An 18,747-nucleotide genomic window follows, 5' to 3' on the forward strand; every position below is an offset into this window, starting at 1 on the left:
TGTGAATAGCACAAAGACCAAGGTAATGATATGAGGTAAAAAGAACAATCCAAGGAGCACATTCAAGTGGAGATACAGCGGAGAGACACTAGAAGTCACAGACAGCTATATATACTTAGGGGTACCGTTCTATAGCTCCCTGTCCTCAGACAAGTACGCTGAGAACATGACTTTGAAGACAATGAAGAAGTGGCTTGTGATGAGGTGATTTATATGCAATAAGGGTGGAAATAATATAGAGGGATTGGTTGAGATTTATAGGCAGAGCATTGTCCCAATGATTCTGTATGGCTCTTCAATCCTCTCATACAAATTTATCAACTCTAATTTTAAACTTCCAATGTATGTTGTGATATTATTAACTTCCATGTTATTGATGTTATCTTTTTTTAATGTGGTTTATTATTTGTATAAACATGATCAATAAGTGGCTAAAGGTTTGTATTTAAACAAATGCTAATAATAATTAAAAAAAACAATGACAAGTAGGTCACACTCAGAGCTGCAGAGGAGATCATGCGGGGATATTCAGCCAATGTGGCATAGCACTTACCCTTTCCACAGATTTGTGAGTAGAACCAGTGACGTCTTGCTTGATTAAAGGTCTCAGTAAATATCGTTAAGATGCAGGCAGGCAGGCCACCGGGAGATAAGCACTTCCAATTACGTTTGTGCTTGATTCTGGCATCTTCTATTATTCCAAATGGAAGCGTATGTAGTCCAAAGAGCACAATGTACTATTTGGATGGGGAAGACATTTATGCATATACAGAAGCCCTAGGTGTTCAACTATACAGCTACAGATGAGAAAATGTGTTTTCATTGCTATTTTTCAAATCAAGGTGTGGGAAGGGAGGATCAAAGAGCTGAAACAGGCAGGAGTGCAGATGGGCAGATGGAATGCTAATTGGGCATGCCTTTCCTGCAGATACTCTAATGCACAGAGCAAACGGAGGGCTTTTCAGGGTAGGTCTGCTCGAGCCCTCCAAAATAGACCTATGGCCCACCCGAACTTCAGATGGAGAGAAAACTAGGTGACAGAAGGAGACTTTTGGTTTGTTTTCACATTGTAAAACGACCCTTAGCTTATTCTTTCCCATTCCTCTTTTTGCATTCCTCAGTTTTTCCAGTTCTTCCCTTTACTACCTTTATTTGTCATCCCTGTATGCAGTGTAGGGGATGTATGTGACTACTTTGCCAGCTTTTACTTCGTCCAGAAGCCACTTTACCGCTTTCACTTTGCTATCATTCACTTCATGATGGCATATTTTGAATTAGGACCTGGCAAGGGCGCAATCAGAACGAAACAAGCATTCTGATTTGCCCTCGCCAGGGCTTTACCAGGCCGAGAATCCCTCGATTATCGGCCGGGATTTCTGCCGCCTCTTCCACGGCAGGGGATGTGGCAGCCCCTCAGCCAATGAGGAGGCTCGAAGCAGGGCCACCCCCGCTCTGAGCCTCCCCATGGCTGAGAAGCTGCTTTCCCCCCACCTGGGACTCAGGTATGTTTTTTTGTATTCCCTTCCCTCCCACCTCCCTGCCCTCCCCACCCCACTTACCTTCAGCCTGCTTTGTCCCCGGTGGGGGACGATGGCAGCATCCAGCCGTGTGGAGACTCGGAGCGCGGCCATCCCCGCTCCGAGTCTCCACACGGTTGGAGGCTTCCATCGTCCCCCGCCAGGGACTCAGGTACTATGTTGTTTTTTTTGTTGTTTTTTTCTTCCCATCCCTCCTAACCCCACTTACCTTCTTTTTTTTATTCGGGAGCAGACGTGCTGGTGTCACGCGTCTGCCTTCCTGGCGCTTGTGGCATTCCCAGAGGCTTCACCGCCATTGACTGTCCCTTTACGTTTCTCACATTTCTGCCTTGCTCACTCTAGCTTCTGTGGACGGGTGCCTGCTTTCCCTTCTTATCCCCGCCTTCATTTCCAGGCTTTGCGTTGCAACCCCACTGTGTTTTGCTTTCACTTTGGGTCCGACGCTAGCAAGTGTTTTTCCTCTTGCGGCCGTTGCTGCCTACTCTCTTGTCTTCCTTTCTCCTGGGTGCTTTCTTGTCCTTCTTCCCCTTCTTCCGGTCTCAACCGGTCCTCCTCGTCCTTGCTTCCCACCCAGTGTTCGCTGCGGTATCCGCTCGGTACCACAGAGTTCTTTTTCTTTCTTCTATGAATTTCTCTCCTCCGGCTTTCCACTTTCCGGTGTTCATCGCAATACTGTTTTTCTCTCAGCGGTCCCCTCTTTTCGATTCCCCTGATCTTTTCCTTCGTTCTGGTTTTCTCTCTCTTACCTCGGCTTTCCGCGTTATTCATTTTTCTCTTGTTTTTGTGCACTCGCACGCTTTACTTGTGCAGCTGCTGCCTGTACTTACCTGCAGGCTCTGACCTCCCCTAAACACCAACCTGAGGATAATTTTTGTACCTTGAAGCTTCCACGCATCTGAGGCTCCTTCGGAATCACCATACCTGTTCCACTGAACTCCATTTCCCAAAATCCTTCAACTTCATCAAGCAACTGGATACGTTCAAGAGTTTTTTTTTAGCTTTTTAGCCTTTGGCTTTTTTCTCTTTTCCCAGGCACTTGTGGCTTCCATCCAAGGGAGGCCGTATCTCTTCCAAAAGAAGAGGGTATCACGAAGAAGAAAGGAAAGGAAACCTTCATCGACTTCGGAAGAACCAGGTGAGGAGAAGGAGGAAGGGGTAGCAATTGGGCAGAGTGAATCTACAGAGGACATTTCTGACAATTGGGAACGCTTCTGTTACCAGCGTGCCCACTCCTGATGGCCGCCATGGAATGGGAAAATGGACTCCGTTTTCCCTTTCCCAACGTCCTTTTCCTTGGTCATTTTTTTTTCTTCTTTTTTCTGTCCCGAAACGCCACAGCGTTTCGGGACAAAAAAAATGCTTTTAGTGCCCCGGTCACGCAGATCTTGCGGGCCGGGTTACTAATAGCTATATGCCCCTCGCGGCGGGGGCCTTACCGACTCTGGTTCGCTCAGCCTATATCTATGGGCCCCAGGCATTACCTGAGTCAGTAATGCTCCCGCCGCTCAGGGCATACTGCTTAAATATGGGGACTTACACTCTGTTAATTTCACCTTGGAACCCCACAGCCCCAGTTTGTTTCCTTAACATTTCTACCCTATTCATCCCCAACTAGTCTTAGTTTTTTAATCTGTTGCATAAGGAGGGGCACAGGGTTAATCATCACTTCTGCCGCTTTCCTTTTACACTCCCCTGCTGTCTGCCAAAAGGTTTTTTGCAGTACAAAGAGCAAGCGTTGTAATTCTTCCAGGTGTAATTAATAAACGCACCTGTGATTGTGCAGCTGTTTATGGTTTCTATGTTATTGTTTAAGGTTAGGGATTGGAATGCGTATCATCCGTTTGTTAATAAAATTACTGTGATGCTGAGCTATAGGCACCAATTTATTTTATTTGTAAACCAATGTTCAAGTTTGGTGAATAAGTTAAAAAGCAGTCGAAATGAAAGGGGCCAGAAGTAGGCAGCAGTTGAAGTCAAATTGACGAAGCATAAACATGTGAAAGACACTTTGTAAAGGGACATCATTAATGAATCCATGATGTGCATAATCAGATGCCCTTTACGCGAGTGAAGAGGACGGGCTGGCGTATTCCATCCCTTGGCTATCCAGTCTTTTTACCAAATAATATCCACAACATTTATTTTACAGTACATTTTATACTGCATTGGCCTGCAAATGTAGATGGTAGATTCTGACAAGCAATAGTGTATGGGGAGGGGGTTCAGGGTGGGAGAAGGGAACTTCAGGGTGTCTACTCCTGCATTTTGTGGGGGGAAACAGTTAAGAAAAGTGCAGACAAAATGATCAGCGAGACATTGTTCGGTAAAAACACATAGAACCATCACTTTCACTAAGAAAGATTTTCAGAATCGGGCACACTGTTTTGAAATGATACCAACATTGCAAATTAGCATACAATAAACATATATTTGGGATGATCCAATAGACACTACAATAATATGCTAAATGAAATAAATGTTTACCATTCACCATCAATATTACTTTGCATTTGAAATACACAAAAAAAAACCCTTCTGCCTGCAATGTGATAGGAGTACAAATAGGCCATTTTACCTAAAAAGCCACACATCCACACTGCCACTTGGTGTTCACCTCAATATCAGTGCCGCACAGCAATGCACTGTGGCTGCTCTGCAAATAAGATGAAAACGCAGATTTCTGCTTCAGAGGAGGCCATTTTCATTGTCCTATAGAACAGTGCTATTCATGAATAGGGCCTGATTCACAAAGCGTTTTCCAATGAGATGGGGTGCCATTATTAAATGCTTCTGTGAATTGGGCTCATTGTTTTATCAACCCAAGACTGACAGCTCTCAAGGACATCTCAATCAAACACATATACAGTTCACCTTTATTGGGTGCCATGTAGGCTAACGTCACTGAAATGGAATCCCTGGGGCATGTTCACCATCAACCCTCAATATTATGGTGGGCTTGAAAATAGCAACAAAGGGCCCTTCATCCTACAATGTGATAGTAGAATAGGCCAATACTGTTAAAATGCCACAGCGCCATCTAGCAGCCATCACAGAAGGTTGTTTGCTTCATATAAGGAAATTGGCATTGTTTGATAGGGCAGTGCTCTTGTATACACAGCTTTATCAACTCAAGACTGACAGGTCTTAAAGGATGCAACAACCATCCAATGGTAATAAGTATTGCATTTTGTAACTTTAAACAAATCTGAAAAATAAAAACAAAGCTCCAAAATCATGGATAAGGTTGCTAATTTTGTTATGAGGAATTACAGCACTTAGCAGTCTTTACACTCTACGATAAACATTTTTAGATTTTCAATTTTGTCAGACAAGGAAGAGGATAGGAAAGAAGAGTGCAATAAAGGTACAGGCGTGTTACCCCTTTTGCAACACCATTAAAAATGGAAATAGAAGTTGGAGAGGAATGTGGCGGGGGTGAAAGGAGACACCGTGATGGGCAACGAAAGGGGAATGAACGAACTGTAAATTCCCCTATTTAAAATTACACAACAACAAGGTCAAGGGTAACCAAGTGAAACAGCTGAAGTCAATGTTGTCAAAGTTCTCTGAAGTTGCCGGTTCCTGCACATTGAGAAGTGACGCTGCACCCTTGTATATGACTTCAGGAAAGCTATTTTGTAGAGTTCCAGATGACATGTATGGTCACATACAGAAACACCCACCGGTCCATCCACACCCAGCCTGCTCTCACTACAATTGTCAAATCAGGAACATTCACCAGCTCTCACAAAAGAGTATTGCACACATACCTCACTGGCACTCCATGAATATGCATACAAGCCGACAGACAGGCTACTACTGCTAGTGATGAGGTAAACTAGAAAAGAAGGACAACACAGTCACCAGGTGTTATGGTGGGAGAAAGAGCCAGGACAGAACACCCAACCCCTTCTCCTCACAAGGACCCATCTTCCCCCAGCCACAGTCAGTTGGTGCCAGCTGGGAGGATCAGAATCATGTGCTCGTTTCTATGGAACGTGGATGGAACAGCCTCTATGCCCAGAAAACTGTCTACTGAAGGAGGGTGTGTCTTTGGAGTTGAAAGGGAGGGCTGGAGCAGCCTGTTAATAAAAATAACGTTCTGCCTGCTGTGGAATACTGTGTCTGAGCAGTTGGTGGTGGAGCTCTCAGTGTTATTCGGGTCCCCTTCTGCATTGCGCCCGCTTTGCAAGACTAGAGAGTTTGTGGCTGATGGGGTCTCTTCGGCATTTTTCCACTGTCCCTGCGAGTCTGTCTGTGGTGCAGCAGATATAGCTTGTATTGAAGCGGACAGTATGTACCATCACTGGAGTAGTTAAAGGGCTGGTGCCAGGGATCAAGCCCTACCTGTTCTCGTGGATACACACTATGGGCACCACAACATCAGGGCTCTTGAGGGGTGTACAGGGCAGCCCGTTTGCTCTTGAGGTGCAGGAGCAGTACCTAAGAACATTATAGTACCGAGGAGACAGGGAGCACCAGTGTCCTTGACGGCCCATCTTCAAATGATGACATCAAGGCAGGCTGATCTTGCATATGTTCTCTGCACTTCCTTTGATGTTTGTGATGATGGTGTAGTGGTTCCATTCAGTCAGGTGTGAGTGTCATTAAGCGACTTCATTTTCAGGACAGAAGGAGAAACTGCAGCATGAGAGGGATTCGGTCCATGCAGTGCAGGTGTTAGTCCTAATATTTTGGATGCAGTATGCATCTGACCACACACCCAAAAGCCCTGTCAACCTTGTTCACGAACATCCGCAGGATGAAACAAGTGTCAGCTGCTGGCTTCACTTCCACTTTTATCCACTTTAACCCCTAACTCAGACTCTACTTCCGACACTGCTCTAAGCAACTTCCACTTGTCCATCAATAACACTCTTCACATTCTTGCCCCAGTCATGAGGATCTGCCTGAAACCTGCCTCTAAGCGTAACACTTGGAAGGACTCCGAACTTGCAGCCCTGAAACGAAAGTGCATAGTGGCAGAATCGAAGTGGCAAACTTCAGGGTGACCCTCTGACAAACTGGTCTGCCGCTTGCTCCAAAGGCAGTACAGACTCTCCATCCATGCCAAGAAAAGGGCCCACATTTAGACACAGGTATCTGGTGCATCCAACAACACAGCTGAACTTTTCAAAATCTGCAGGGAACTAGCCAACCCTTCTGCAGTCTCCTTCTCTCCTCTCCCTTCCCAGGCCCTCTACAATGCACTGGCCACTCACTTCGCCACCAAAACTCAGGACATCCTGAACAGCCTTGTTACTAACCCTCCCAAGCCCATCCACACCCCCTTTCCTCCCTTGGACCTTCACCCACCTCCTTTCTTTTTCTCTTCCTTCGCCCTTGTCACACCTGTAGAAGTCACCACATTTGTCTGCTCCATGAAGGTCTCTTCCAAACAGGTTTCCACTTGCTCATCCAGAACCATCAAGGACAACATTGGCTCTCTTTCCCCTGCACTCGCTGAACTCTGCAACCACCGTTTTGCCACTGGATATTTCCCCTCCTCCCTCAAACACTCCCTTGTGCGCCCCTCATTAAAAAATACCAGCAGACCCTACCTTTCCAGCCAACGACTGTCCTATTTCCATCACCCCCTTCCTGGGGAAACTACTGGAGAAGTTGGCCTTGACCCAACTCAACTCTTACACTGAACTTGTTGGTGGTCTCCACAACCATCAATCTGGATTCCGAGCATCCGGAGGCACGAAAATTGCTCTTCTGAACACCAGTGAAGAACTGCTTGCATCTCTGGATTCCAACTCCCCAGCTGTCCGCATCCTACTTGATCTCTCCTCTGTCTTTGACATGGGCAACCACTCCATCCTCATACAAAGGCTCCACGACTTGGTATCTTGGAAGGGGAGCTGGACTGGCTGACCTCCTTCCTAACTTACTGCTCTTCCCAAGTCATCCTGGGCACCTTCTCCTCTTCAATTATCTTCTCCGCCTGTGGTGTGCCACACGGTTCTGTCCTCGTCCTGTGGCTCTTTAACATCTACCTTACTCAGCTGGCACTCCTCATCTTCTCCTTCACCAGCTTCCAGTGTTATGCAGAGGACACACAGCTCTTTTTCAAACTTCCTGCTGACCCTTTTGCATCTTCCATCATCCCTGGCTGCCTTCTGTGCACTTCCAATGATCTGTGCCTCAATGCCAGCAAAACTGAGATCCTTCCCATTAGGACCCCTGATCCCACCTTCTTCCCTTCACTCTGGACGTCCTCCACGAGCTCTCTCCCTGATTTGTCTTCTGAAGTCAGAAACCTTGGAGCCATCTTTGACTCCTCTCTCTTCCTCCTCCCTCAAAAGAAGAAGTTCCACTTTCAGCTCTTCATTCTCAAAGGAATTCTACCTTTTCTCACATCCCCCCAGAAGCTCAGTGTTACCCGAGCCCCAGTTCTCTCTAGGCTTGACTATTGCAGTAGCCTTCTCCTGAATCTACCTTCTTCTACTCTGCGAACCCTTCAGCTAATCCAGCATAGGGCAGCAAGACTTATCCTTGGCCTCAAGCCCAGGGACCGCATCTATCCTGCCCTAAAAAGTCTTCACTGGCTCCTGGTTGCTTCACAGATTAAATTCAAATCCCTCTGCATCATCCACAAGGCTGTCTGGGGCCGGGGACCACACTATCTGCAACTCTCTTGTACTAAATATTCTCCCTCTAGATCTCTGCATTCCTCTGGCACCAACTATTTGTGTGTGAAGTGTTTTGCTAAACAGAGGGCAGGAGGTCGATCACATTCCTCAGGTGGCTCCCTTCTATGTAACAGCCTCCCCCTCGCTCTGTGCCTTGAGGAGGACTTTCTTAAATTCTGGAAGCCCCCCAAAACCTTCCTCTTTAACTCCTCCTTCCCCCTTCTCTCCTCTGCTAATTTCACAGTTGCTTCAATTGGTGTCCCGCTCCCTTATGCATCCTCAGGGCCCTGACCTCCCACACCAAATCGGAATTGCACGATCGGACCAAAAAAAAGTCTGACCGTAGAAAAAGTCCAAAAAATGCTACCACCAAAGGTTCGAACACCAAAAGTTTTAACCTTTGGTGGTAGCATTGTAGGTAAGTATATAAAAAAAAAGACTGCAGGGGCTCTGGGGTTGTCCCCCGCAACACCCTGCTCACTATATTGTGTGGTATAGTGAGCGGGGATTGTGGGGGAAACCTCTACAGCTCCCGAAAAAAAAAAAAAAAGAAAAGGCCGTTCCCAATCACGGAAGTGAAAGGGAACTGGCGCCACAGGGACTCAGCATGTAAAAAAGGTAAGTAGGGTTTTTATGTTGGGGTGTGGGTGGGGGTGTTGTGGGTGTGGGTGGGAGTGTGTCGTGGGCATGTTGTGGGTGTGGGTGGGGGAGTGGGTATGTAGGGGTTTTGAACATGTGTTCGCATGGGAAATGTATGAACATTTTGTGGTACATTTCACATGCAAACATTTCGGCCGTGGGAAAATCAGCCACGGTCGGATCACGTAGATGCCACCGAATCGCTTCCAACTTCTGTTTATCCTCAGCACTTGCCTCGGCACACCCTCCGTCCTGGAGGCTCGCATTTACCATACCTTTCACTTCATCTGTAGCTCACCAATGAGCATGGGCACCCCATCAACTAACCCCACTGCCCCCTCCCTTATGCACTTGCATGTTCTGAATACTCACAAGGCATACTAGGTTCGTCTTTTTTCCCCCTCCACTGTATTTGATAGTTTTATGTATTTAAATGTGTCTCATTCCATTTCCCCTCCCTGTTGCCCTGTGGGTGCTTTGAAACAGAATGTACTTGCTGTATAAGCGCCTAACAAGCAAACAATAAATAAATAAAATAAAATGGGGGCGGTCGAATGAACTAGTGTTTCACATTTTGATGTGGTTGGGTTCTGGCCACTAGGGTTAGTTGCCTCTTTTGGGTGCTTGTTTGGTGTGTGCAGTTGTTGGTCATTGGTAATGGTGAGGTGTTTTGCATTGCTAATATTAGCGCACAGGTTCTGTTTTCTTGCTTTTGGGTCATAGGTTTCCACTTGTGACCTCTTTTGCAATACTTTGAGGATGATGGATGTCAGTCGACAGTGTGGTTGGCCACATGACTGGTGGTATTCCCACATGGGGCGTGTAGTTGTTTGTGTGTTTGGTCCCCCTTACCTGAGACCTGATTGGTCAATGTGTGGGTTTCGGTCAGGATGGGGTCTTTTACCTCAATTATTATTCTTTTCAGCAATAGTCCAAGCGCCTCTTGGACTATCGTTGAACAGAAGAATAATTGAGGGGGAGTTGGGATTGGAATCCCATAAATAGCGAATAAGAGAATAATGTGCACGAGCACCAGGACCGACAATAATTAATCCCTGTCAGGATAAGGACCATGCAAGGTCGAAACATGTGTAGACATAGAGACAATGGATCAATAAAACAAACGTTTGAATACTACTGGCATCAACTTTAAGACTATTTTTGACCACAGAGTGGACAGGCGCATGATAAGGGGTGAAATATCTTTATGCTAATTTTATTCAGGGTGTATGAGGATACCCTAGGTCTTGTACATCCACATGTGTATTTCACAAAGGAGTTATATGACTATTAGTTTATTAGAAACCGCATATTATGCATTAGAACAGAACATTATATACATTATGTAAGGTTCTATTGTTGCTTAGATATTATTCATGTACCTTTAATATCATAGCCAATTGTGGCACTTGTATCATTCCATGTGCTGTTTGAAGTGTTGCTGTCTTGGAACGGATTATGCATGCATTAACAATAGGAGGGTATGCACTTATCCATAGATAATTGCAGTTTTGTTTGGTGAAGTGTTATACGAACCTTATATATCTACTGTATGTAATAAAATATTTAAACAAAAAAAAAAAAGAAACTTCTGCGGGGTGATGCAACACAGGAGAGGAAATACAGGCTGTCTCCTGAAGCCAGTCATGGTTCTGGACCTGTCATTCCTTCTTCAGGTAAATTCCAATTTTGTTTAGTGCCAAGATATCGTTATTATAAAGATGCTGATTAAAGAGCAAAGGCTTTGGTTTCTATTGGGAATGCTACTCCATCATCAGTGCACTTTTGTTTCAAGACAGATTCCATCAAGTTATCAGGAAGCGCATTCCAAAATAAAAAATGATGATGCAGAAAGAAGGACAATTTATCTATTTCTTTGGGGAGTTATATATCGCTCCATATGCTAACAAGATGCTTCAGAGCACTGTTCCTAGAGAATTGTCCAACAGCTAAGAAATATGGGAAAGACTGAAGGTGCTATACAGTTGTGGCCTGTTTATATTTTGAACCCTAATTGAAAAGAAAAAGAAAAAAAAGAGTATGTTGTTATAGTACGAGGCCCATATGAGAAGAATGTGCTATGCTTGGTTACTAGTTGGGTAGTGTAATAGCACATAACACTCTAGACGTTGAAGTGCGGTACCGCTGTGTCACTGGGTTCCATACGCCTATGAAAATGCATGTGGTGACGTGGGTCAGTGTCACAGCGTTGAATAAATAAAGCCAGCCCCAACGCATGTGCAGTCCCACTGCAAACCCTTTCAACCGCTACCGCAGCCCATCACGGTGAAGAACCTGTGAAATCAGCCTTACTGTGACAAGTCCACACAGACCATGAAGAAATCCAACCCACGACTACACACTCAACTCGAGAAGATGGAGTGATGAGGCTCAAGCCTCGGTATCCAATAATCGCTGCTGATGGCTAACATCTGTCAGCAAGAAGAAGAGAGAAGCTGCACGTGCAGGGAGTCGACAGATGAACGGACTAGCTGGCGGATGCCGGAGTGAATGGTAGCGCGTGAGCTAGTGATGCCCTGCCGCGCTCCAGGCAGAGCTGGTGGCTTTCCAGCGTACCCAGGTTAGAGTGAAGCTCCTTCCTGCAGATAGATGGCCTGGGTGCTAATCACACTTTATGGTGGCTTAGACGCACAGCAGGTAGTACACACGCAAAGTGCAAACTGAATTCTCTCCACTCCTTAATGTTAAAAGGAGTCATAATTCTAATAAATGGAAGGTAACCATTCTAAAATCTCCCTGTGGACAGGTAATGCAAGTGGTGTACATTAAATGTATCTCACCTCTGAGATGTGCTATGAATACTTCAGGAAATGTCATGGCCCTAAGGGGTAACCAGGTTTGTATCAAAAGAAAACGCACCCCAAGATAACAAGGACAGCACATATAGCGGCTTATCAATTCAATCTCACCGGATGCATGTCAAATGGCCCAGTGCAGGCTCCCATTCTGCACCCCATGAGGCCGCTTACAGCTCAGGCAGGAGGTAGGGGTGTGCTTAAACATACACTTGTGCTGCTGCAGGGAGAGGGGTGGTCTCCACCAACCCTCCCTCAGTATATGCTTGGGAGCCCCCCTGGCCTTTGAGGAAAGGCCTGAAGTGTGCACTGTGTGTGCAGCAGCTTCACCTTTTTCACTTCACTTTTTATGATGTGCGGCATGGACAGGTGTGCTCATTCAGTTCACTAGCATGAGTTCCAGGACTGTATCCTGAGTAATTGGAATATTCGATTTTTAATTATGTTGCTCAGTTCCCTTCCTCAAAAGTCCCCAATGGAATCATGTGATTTTGTGAAAAAGGTGGAATTCACCATTCGGCAACATGTTCTATGAAAGGCCCACTTACATTGAGTGTGTGTGACCTGCAGCATGTATTTGATTGATTGAAGCTCTCCCTTACTCTTGTACACGTCTTCAGAGTTCCTTCATGTAACAATGTTTCAAAACCATGTTAAATAATGCTTTTCCAAGGGGACCTCAATATAAAAAAATAGGAAAATGTCAGAGTACAGTTGTTTAAAGACGGCAATTAAAATAAACACCCCACTTTTACGTAGCCGCAGAAACTAAACCCACAAAAATCCCAAAAGGATTTCAAATATCATAGTCCAATATTTGCTCAAGTGTTGCGGTGTCAGGTGCACTGTGCAAGCTCCAAGAACGCCACCCTGGGGATACTTCCTTTCCCCTTCATGAACTGCTTTATTGCTAAAATGTTTCCTGTGACCTCCTGACCTTGGTTTTTCCTTTGGGTACGTAGTAAATTCCTGAAGCCCGCAGAAGAAAATAGCGTCTTTTCCACGACTTCTTTCCATCTTCCCTTAAATACAGCGCTCCTTCAAGCTCGGGTACAATGACTGATGTCCCACAGAAGCTTTCCTGCATTAGACGAAACAAAAAGGTGTGAACATAGAAGAAAGACAACAAACAGCAGGGTTCACAAATAAAACAACTATTTTTGAAACAGTTGAATTCATTGAAAAACTATAGAAACAATTACAAAAGGGAGATTATTATTATCATGACAATATGAATGACGTAATAAGCTGACAGAAATTCAGAACTTTAAAAAAATAAATGTCTCTGTCAAACATGGAAGACTGAAATTTCACAACAAATGGCGGCAGTTTGAAACAATGTCACATCTCACTTGTAAGAAAAAAAAGTACATGCCTTATTAGGAGGTGCCCGGGAATCAGCTTGCAGGGACGCAGATTTTATTCACTTTTATAACCTGCGCTCCATGCTGGCTGTCCCCACATTGTTGTTGCTCACGCCCGAATATTTCGTTTTAAAAAAAAGAAGAAAACTTACCATAAGCCATCTTGCCGTTTTTGCTGCTGCACACATATTCTAGACCCTTTTCATTCTACACATTTGAGAGTAGTTCATCGTAATATCAAATGTGTCCTAGTATGTCATGCGACAACAGTGATGTAGTCTGGTGGTCGAAGGAAATATGATGTCCTGTATTGCATAATAGAAACTATCACACAACCCTATATTTATAGGCGGAGAGAGGGGTAATCTGGTTCTTCTTTGTGTTATATTGTGCCTGTCCATGCCAAGGAGGACTCGGAGGGCCCCCAACCTTTTCCCCCTCCTGAAACGATGAGGTAACTTCCTGATATATAGCCTGCTACCCCACGAACCTTGGCCCATGCACTTCTACGATCTCTGCAGATCTATCAGTGGGTGATGGCTGAACCTTTCCACTGTCTCCTCCACTAACAACTTTGGAACCAAAACTGTGCCTAACTCACTTTTCCTTCCTTGCCTCACCTAAACTACTTCTTCTTTCACTGCATCTTGTTGTCCCTTGTTTTTGCTTTTTGAAATTCGATTTTAGGTGTGTGTCTTTTAACATCTTTGCACCCTATTTTGAAATGCATTTTGTGTCCCTTTATTGAAATTCGAATTTAGGTGTGTTTTTTAACATCTGCGCACCCCATTTTGCATTGCATTTGTGGTCTTTTTTAAATTCGAATTAAGGTGTGTGTTTTTTAAAATCTCTGTACCCCTTTTTGTATTGGATTTTGTGTCATTTGTATCCTTTTTGTAACTACTAGGCCGCCTGGTGAGATTGGGCTACGACTGTGCTGTGCAGCCACTCCTGTTTCCTTCAACTATCCTCTGCTGCCCCTATGGCACTCAACATCTCCCCTGTCTTCTTTAACTGCTACACTATCACCTACCCTCCCTCTCTCACGAAGCCTGAAAGAAAAAAGCAAAATAAAGACATCCTGACCACTAACCCTGACCTATCCATTGCAACTTACAGACAGGTCTTCACTGATATCCTCTCCTCTGTTCCCTCCACAGATCTATGGACACCTCATATCATCTCAACTCTCTTCCCTTTCACATCCTCTCCCATTAATGGTGGCACCAAATGGGAAAGTCCTCTTGGCGGGATTGACATCATCCAGGTGTATCATTAATGTCTATCACACTGGCACTATCTTGATACAGGGTCCACAAGCCAAGCTCCTTTTCTTTGGCCGGTGCCTGACGTCCCTCATTAAATTCCTTCCCATATCTGCTACACCCTCTTCCACTCACTCTGCAACCCCCTCCGACTGGTGTACCATGCCCCTGTATCCCTCCTCGGAAAACTTTCAAAGGTGGAGACCTCTTTCATCTAGCCACTACTAACACGTGCTCAGCCATCAAACACTATGCCGACATCTGCCTCCTTCTTGAAGACATTGACCTCAACATCCTCACTCTTACCAAGATATGGTTCAATGACAGCTCGGTCACTGCTTTTGACTCTCTGCTCCCTGATGGTAACAAGAACATCTCCAAGCCTTGCCCTAACTGTGTTGGTAGTGGGGTCGCCCTGAGTGGGTCCCTTACTATCTTATACACACCTAGACTTACTCTTCCTTTGAGAGCCTGGTTTGCAGTCTAGTCATCTCTCCCTCCTCCTTTCTGACCATTGCCAACGTCCACAACACACCTGGCTCTAGCACCATGTTCCTCTCCGAATAGGACGATTTCTGCTCCTCTCTCCTCACAACCACCTCTGAACTCCTTCTCATGGGCGATTTCAACATCCATCTGGACTCCTCTATCATGGAATTCACTCTCTTACATGATCTTTGCACCTCGCTCTACCTCTCCATTCACCCTTCTGGTCCAAACCACTTGGCTGGACACACTCTTGATGCCCTCATCCACTCTGATCTTTCACTCTCCTCCCCACTGATCACCCTTCTCTCCTGGTCAGACGACTCTCTCCTCTACTCTCACCTGGGTCCTCTCTGCCCTCTGACCACACCTCCTCCAGCCCTCCCAACCTTATTCACAAACATCCGTCTAATGAAATGACTTTCAGCTGCTGCCTTCGGTTTACAGTGTTAATTTCGAAAACAATAATGTCGAAAGTCATTATTTAAAAAAAAAACGTTGAAAAAAAAATGTCGAATATTTTTTTTCAATACTTTTTTTTTCGAAATGGGAGGGACAACCCCCCTTTTAAATTATTTTTTTTGTTTTACCCATTTTATTTTACTCCCGGACCCCAAAATAAATATATAATTTAAAAAAACGGAATTCGACATTTTTTTTTTTGACTTTTTTTCGACATTTTTGTCATTCAACTTAATTTTTTCGAAATTATGACTGGCCACCACTGCCTTCGCATCCACCTTCATCTCCCCCTTCTGCCTCCACCACAGACTACCTCTGACTTTGCTTTCAGCAACCTTCATCTGGCCATTACTAAAACTCATAATGTCCCAGTCATGAGAATCCACCTGAAACCTGCCTCTAAGCAGAACACTTGGTACAAATCTGAACTTGCAGCCCTGAAATGCATGTGCAGAGCTGCGGAACGGAAGCGGCAGACCTCTTGCTCACCCTCTGACAAACTGTCCTGTCGCCTGCTCCAAAGACAATACAGACTTTCCATCTGTACCAAGAAAAGGGCACACATCCAGGCCCACATCTCTGGTGCATCCAACAACAAAGCTGACTCTTTAAAATCTGAAGGGAACTAGCCAACCCTTCCGCAGTCTCCTCCTCACCACTCCCCTCCCAAGCCCGTTGCAACGCATTGGCCACACACTTTACTATAAAAACCCAGGACATCCTGAGCACCCTTGCAACCCTCTCCCCTCTCCCTCCTCCAACCCCTTGTATCCTATGGCCTCCCACCCTCCTTCTTCCTTTCTCTCCTCCTGCTCCCCTTTCACACCTGATGAGGTCACCAGAGTTGTCTGCTCCATGAAGGTCTCCTCCAAACAGGTTTCCCCCTGCCCCTCCAGAACAATTAAGGACAATATTTGCTCTCTTGCCCCTGTACTTGCTGATTTCTGTAATCACTCTTTTGCCACTGGATCTTCCCCTCCTACCTTAAGCACTGCCTTATGCGCCCCCTCCTGAAAAAACCTTCAACAGACCCCACTTGTCCAGCCGACTACCACCCTATATCTATCACCCTCTTTCTCAGGAAACTCCTGGAGAAGCTGGCCTTCCCCCAACTTACCTCACACACTGAACTTGTTGGTTGCCTAAACAGCCATTAATCTGGATTTCGAGCATCCAGAGGCAGAGAAACTGCTCTTTTGAACACCCGCGAGGAACTGCTCGCATCTCTGGACTCCAACTCTCCAGCTGTCCTCATTCTACTTGACCTCTCCTCTGCTTTTGACATGGTCAACCACTCCATCGTCATAAAACAGCTCCATGATACCCTGGGTATCTCGGAGCAGGCACTGGATTGGCTGACCTCCTTTCTCAGATACCGTCTGTCCCAGGTTATTCTGGTCACTTTCTCCTCCCCTACCTCTTTCTACACCTGTGGTGTCGCCCAGGGTTCCAACCTCTCTCTCTGGCTCTTTAACACTTACCTTGCTGCACTGGCACACCTCATTTCCACCGTCTCCCCTAACTTCCAGTGTTACGCAGATGACTCACAACTATTCTTCAAACTTCCCTCTGATCATCTCCTTACTTCTTCCATCATTCTGGATTGCCTTTCTGCCATCCAGTCCAGGTGCATTTCCAAAGATCTCTGCCTTAATGCCAGCAACACTGAGATCCTTCCTATGGGGAATCCTGCTCCCTCCTTCTTCCCCTCACTCTGGCCATCCTCTATGGGCTCTTCCCCATCTCCTTCATCTGAAGCCAGAAACCTTGCAGTCATCTTCACCTCCTCTATTTCCTTCCTCCCTCACATTCAGGACCTTGCCAAAAAGTCTGCAGAGCTCTAGATCTTTCTAGGCTAGACTGCTGCAATAGCCTTTTCCTGAATCTACCCTCTTCCTCTCTACAACCGCTCCAGCTAATCCAGAATAGGGCAGCAAGACTTCTCCTGGGCCTCAAGCCCAGAGATCGCATCTCTCCAGCCATAAAAACACTCCACTGGCTCCCGGTTGCTGCAAGGAGCAATTTCAAATTCCTCAGCATCATCCATACGGCTGTCTGGGGCTGGGGACCACGCAATCTACAACTTGCTCTTACTAAATACTCTGCTTCTAGATCTTTCGTTCCTCCGGTACCAACTCTCTGTCAAGCACTTGGCTAAACAGAGGGCTGGGGGCTGATCTCTTTCCTCAGCTGGCTCTTATGGAACAGCCTCCCCCTTCCTCTTCGTCTTGAGCCGAATCTCCACAAATTCCGGAAGCTCCTCAAGACTTTCTTTTTCACTTCCTCCTTCCCTTCATCCCTCCTCTGCTAATCCCACAGTTGCCGAGATTGGTGACCAGGGCCCCTATGTGTTCTTCTGGGCGCTGGCCTTCCACACCCAATTACCCTCAGCCTCTGCCCGCTCCCAGCACTTGCCTTGGCATCCACTGTTCTATGCCACTGTAGGCCGGGACTTACCTATTTATTGGCAGCTGACTTCTCCCTAGAACTTCCTCCACTGGGCACGTAAATCTGCTGCTCACTCACAAGCACAGGGACTCTTAGCACTTACCTTCCACTCCCTCTTCCCCTCTTCTCTTCACTGCACTTGCACATTCTGAATGCTCACAAGGCCTACTAGGTCCCTCTTTATCCTTTATTGTTTTAGTTGTTTCTCAATCCCATGTCCCGTCCATGTTGCCCTGTGGGCACTTTGAAACACAATTTACTTGCTGTATAAGCACCGTAGAAATGCCTGTTGATGGCAGAATGAGATGCAGGCTACAATCCATCATGAATTGGACTTTGTGAGAGACTTCTCGGCCAGAGAAGTTCCAAATGAAACAAACAGATGATCTGTTGTACGGAATTACTTAGTACAAGCCACACAGTACATGAAGGAGCTCACTACATCAAGCGTGTGCGGGGCTTGCTCTGCTGGAGACATTGGTGTACTAAAGAACACAGGCAAAACCACCCGCTGATTGAGATGGAGAGACGATGGCACTTTATGCATGAAGGTCAGGTGGTACGTAGAAAAGCCTTGTCCTTGTGAAACGTCAAATAGGGTGGTTTCGAGGAAAACGCCTGGATTTCACCCACTCGCCTGGCTGAAGTTATTTCCACCAAGAACGCTGTTTTCCAGGAAAGATTTTGAATGGATGCTTGGTGCATGGGCACGAAAGGCATCTTGCAAGCAGCACATTTATCTCCCAAGCTGGCACGTGATAGACATGTGGAAAAGATCAGAACAGCCCACGCAAGAACTACTTCACAAGCCAGTGAGACCACAGAGATGGCACCCCTGTGGAGCTGTTGTACCTGGCGATCACCACCAGGTGCACCTTAATGGAGGAATGCATGAAGCCAGACTGCGCCAGGGACAACAGATAAAGCAACAGAACCTTCGACCGAATGGTATGATGTCGCAGTTGATGGTTCCTGCACCATACCTGAAAAAGTTTCTGCTTGCATTTGTAGCACTTCAAGCTGGATGGAGCTCTTACCCGGGCCAGGACCTACTGGCAGTCTTGCGGAAGGGACAGAGCTCAGAATTCTAT

The 18,747-nt window shown here is 46.0% G+C and overlaps 1 protein-coding gene across 5 annotated transcripts in view; it reads right to left on the bottom strand.

Moving 5' to 3' along the window:
* The window catches only part of APBB1IP (amyloid beta precursor protein binding family B member 1 interacting protein), a 1,612,974-nt gene that overhangs the window by 394,169 nt on the left and 1,200,058 nt on the right, over window positions 1–18,747 (bottom strand). For all 5 annotated transcript variants that reach the window (XM_069648143.1, XM_069648145.1, XM_069648144.1 and 2 more), the window contains one exon: window positions 12,569–12,712. In XM_069648143.1, coding sequence (XP_069504244.1) covers window positions 12,569–12,712 — 144 coding nt within the window. The remainder of the gene's footprint in view (window positions 1–12,568; window positions 12,713–18,747) is intronic.

Source organism: Ambystoma mexicanum, chromosome 2q (assembly GCF_040938575.1).
Source record: "Ambystoma mexicanum isolate Mex_15411 chromosome 2q, UKY_AmexF1_1, whole genome shotgun sequence".
Classification (NCBI taxonomy): domain Eukaryota; kingdom Metazoa; phylum Chordata; class Amphibia; order Caudata; family Ambystomatidae; genus Ambystoma; species Ambystoma mexicanum.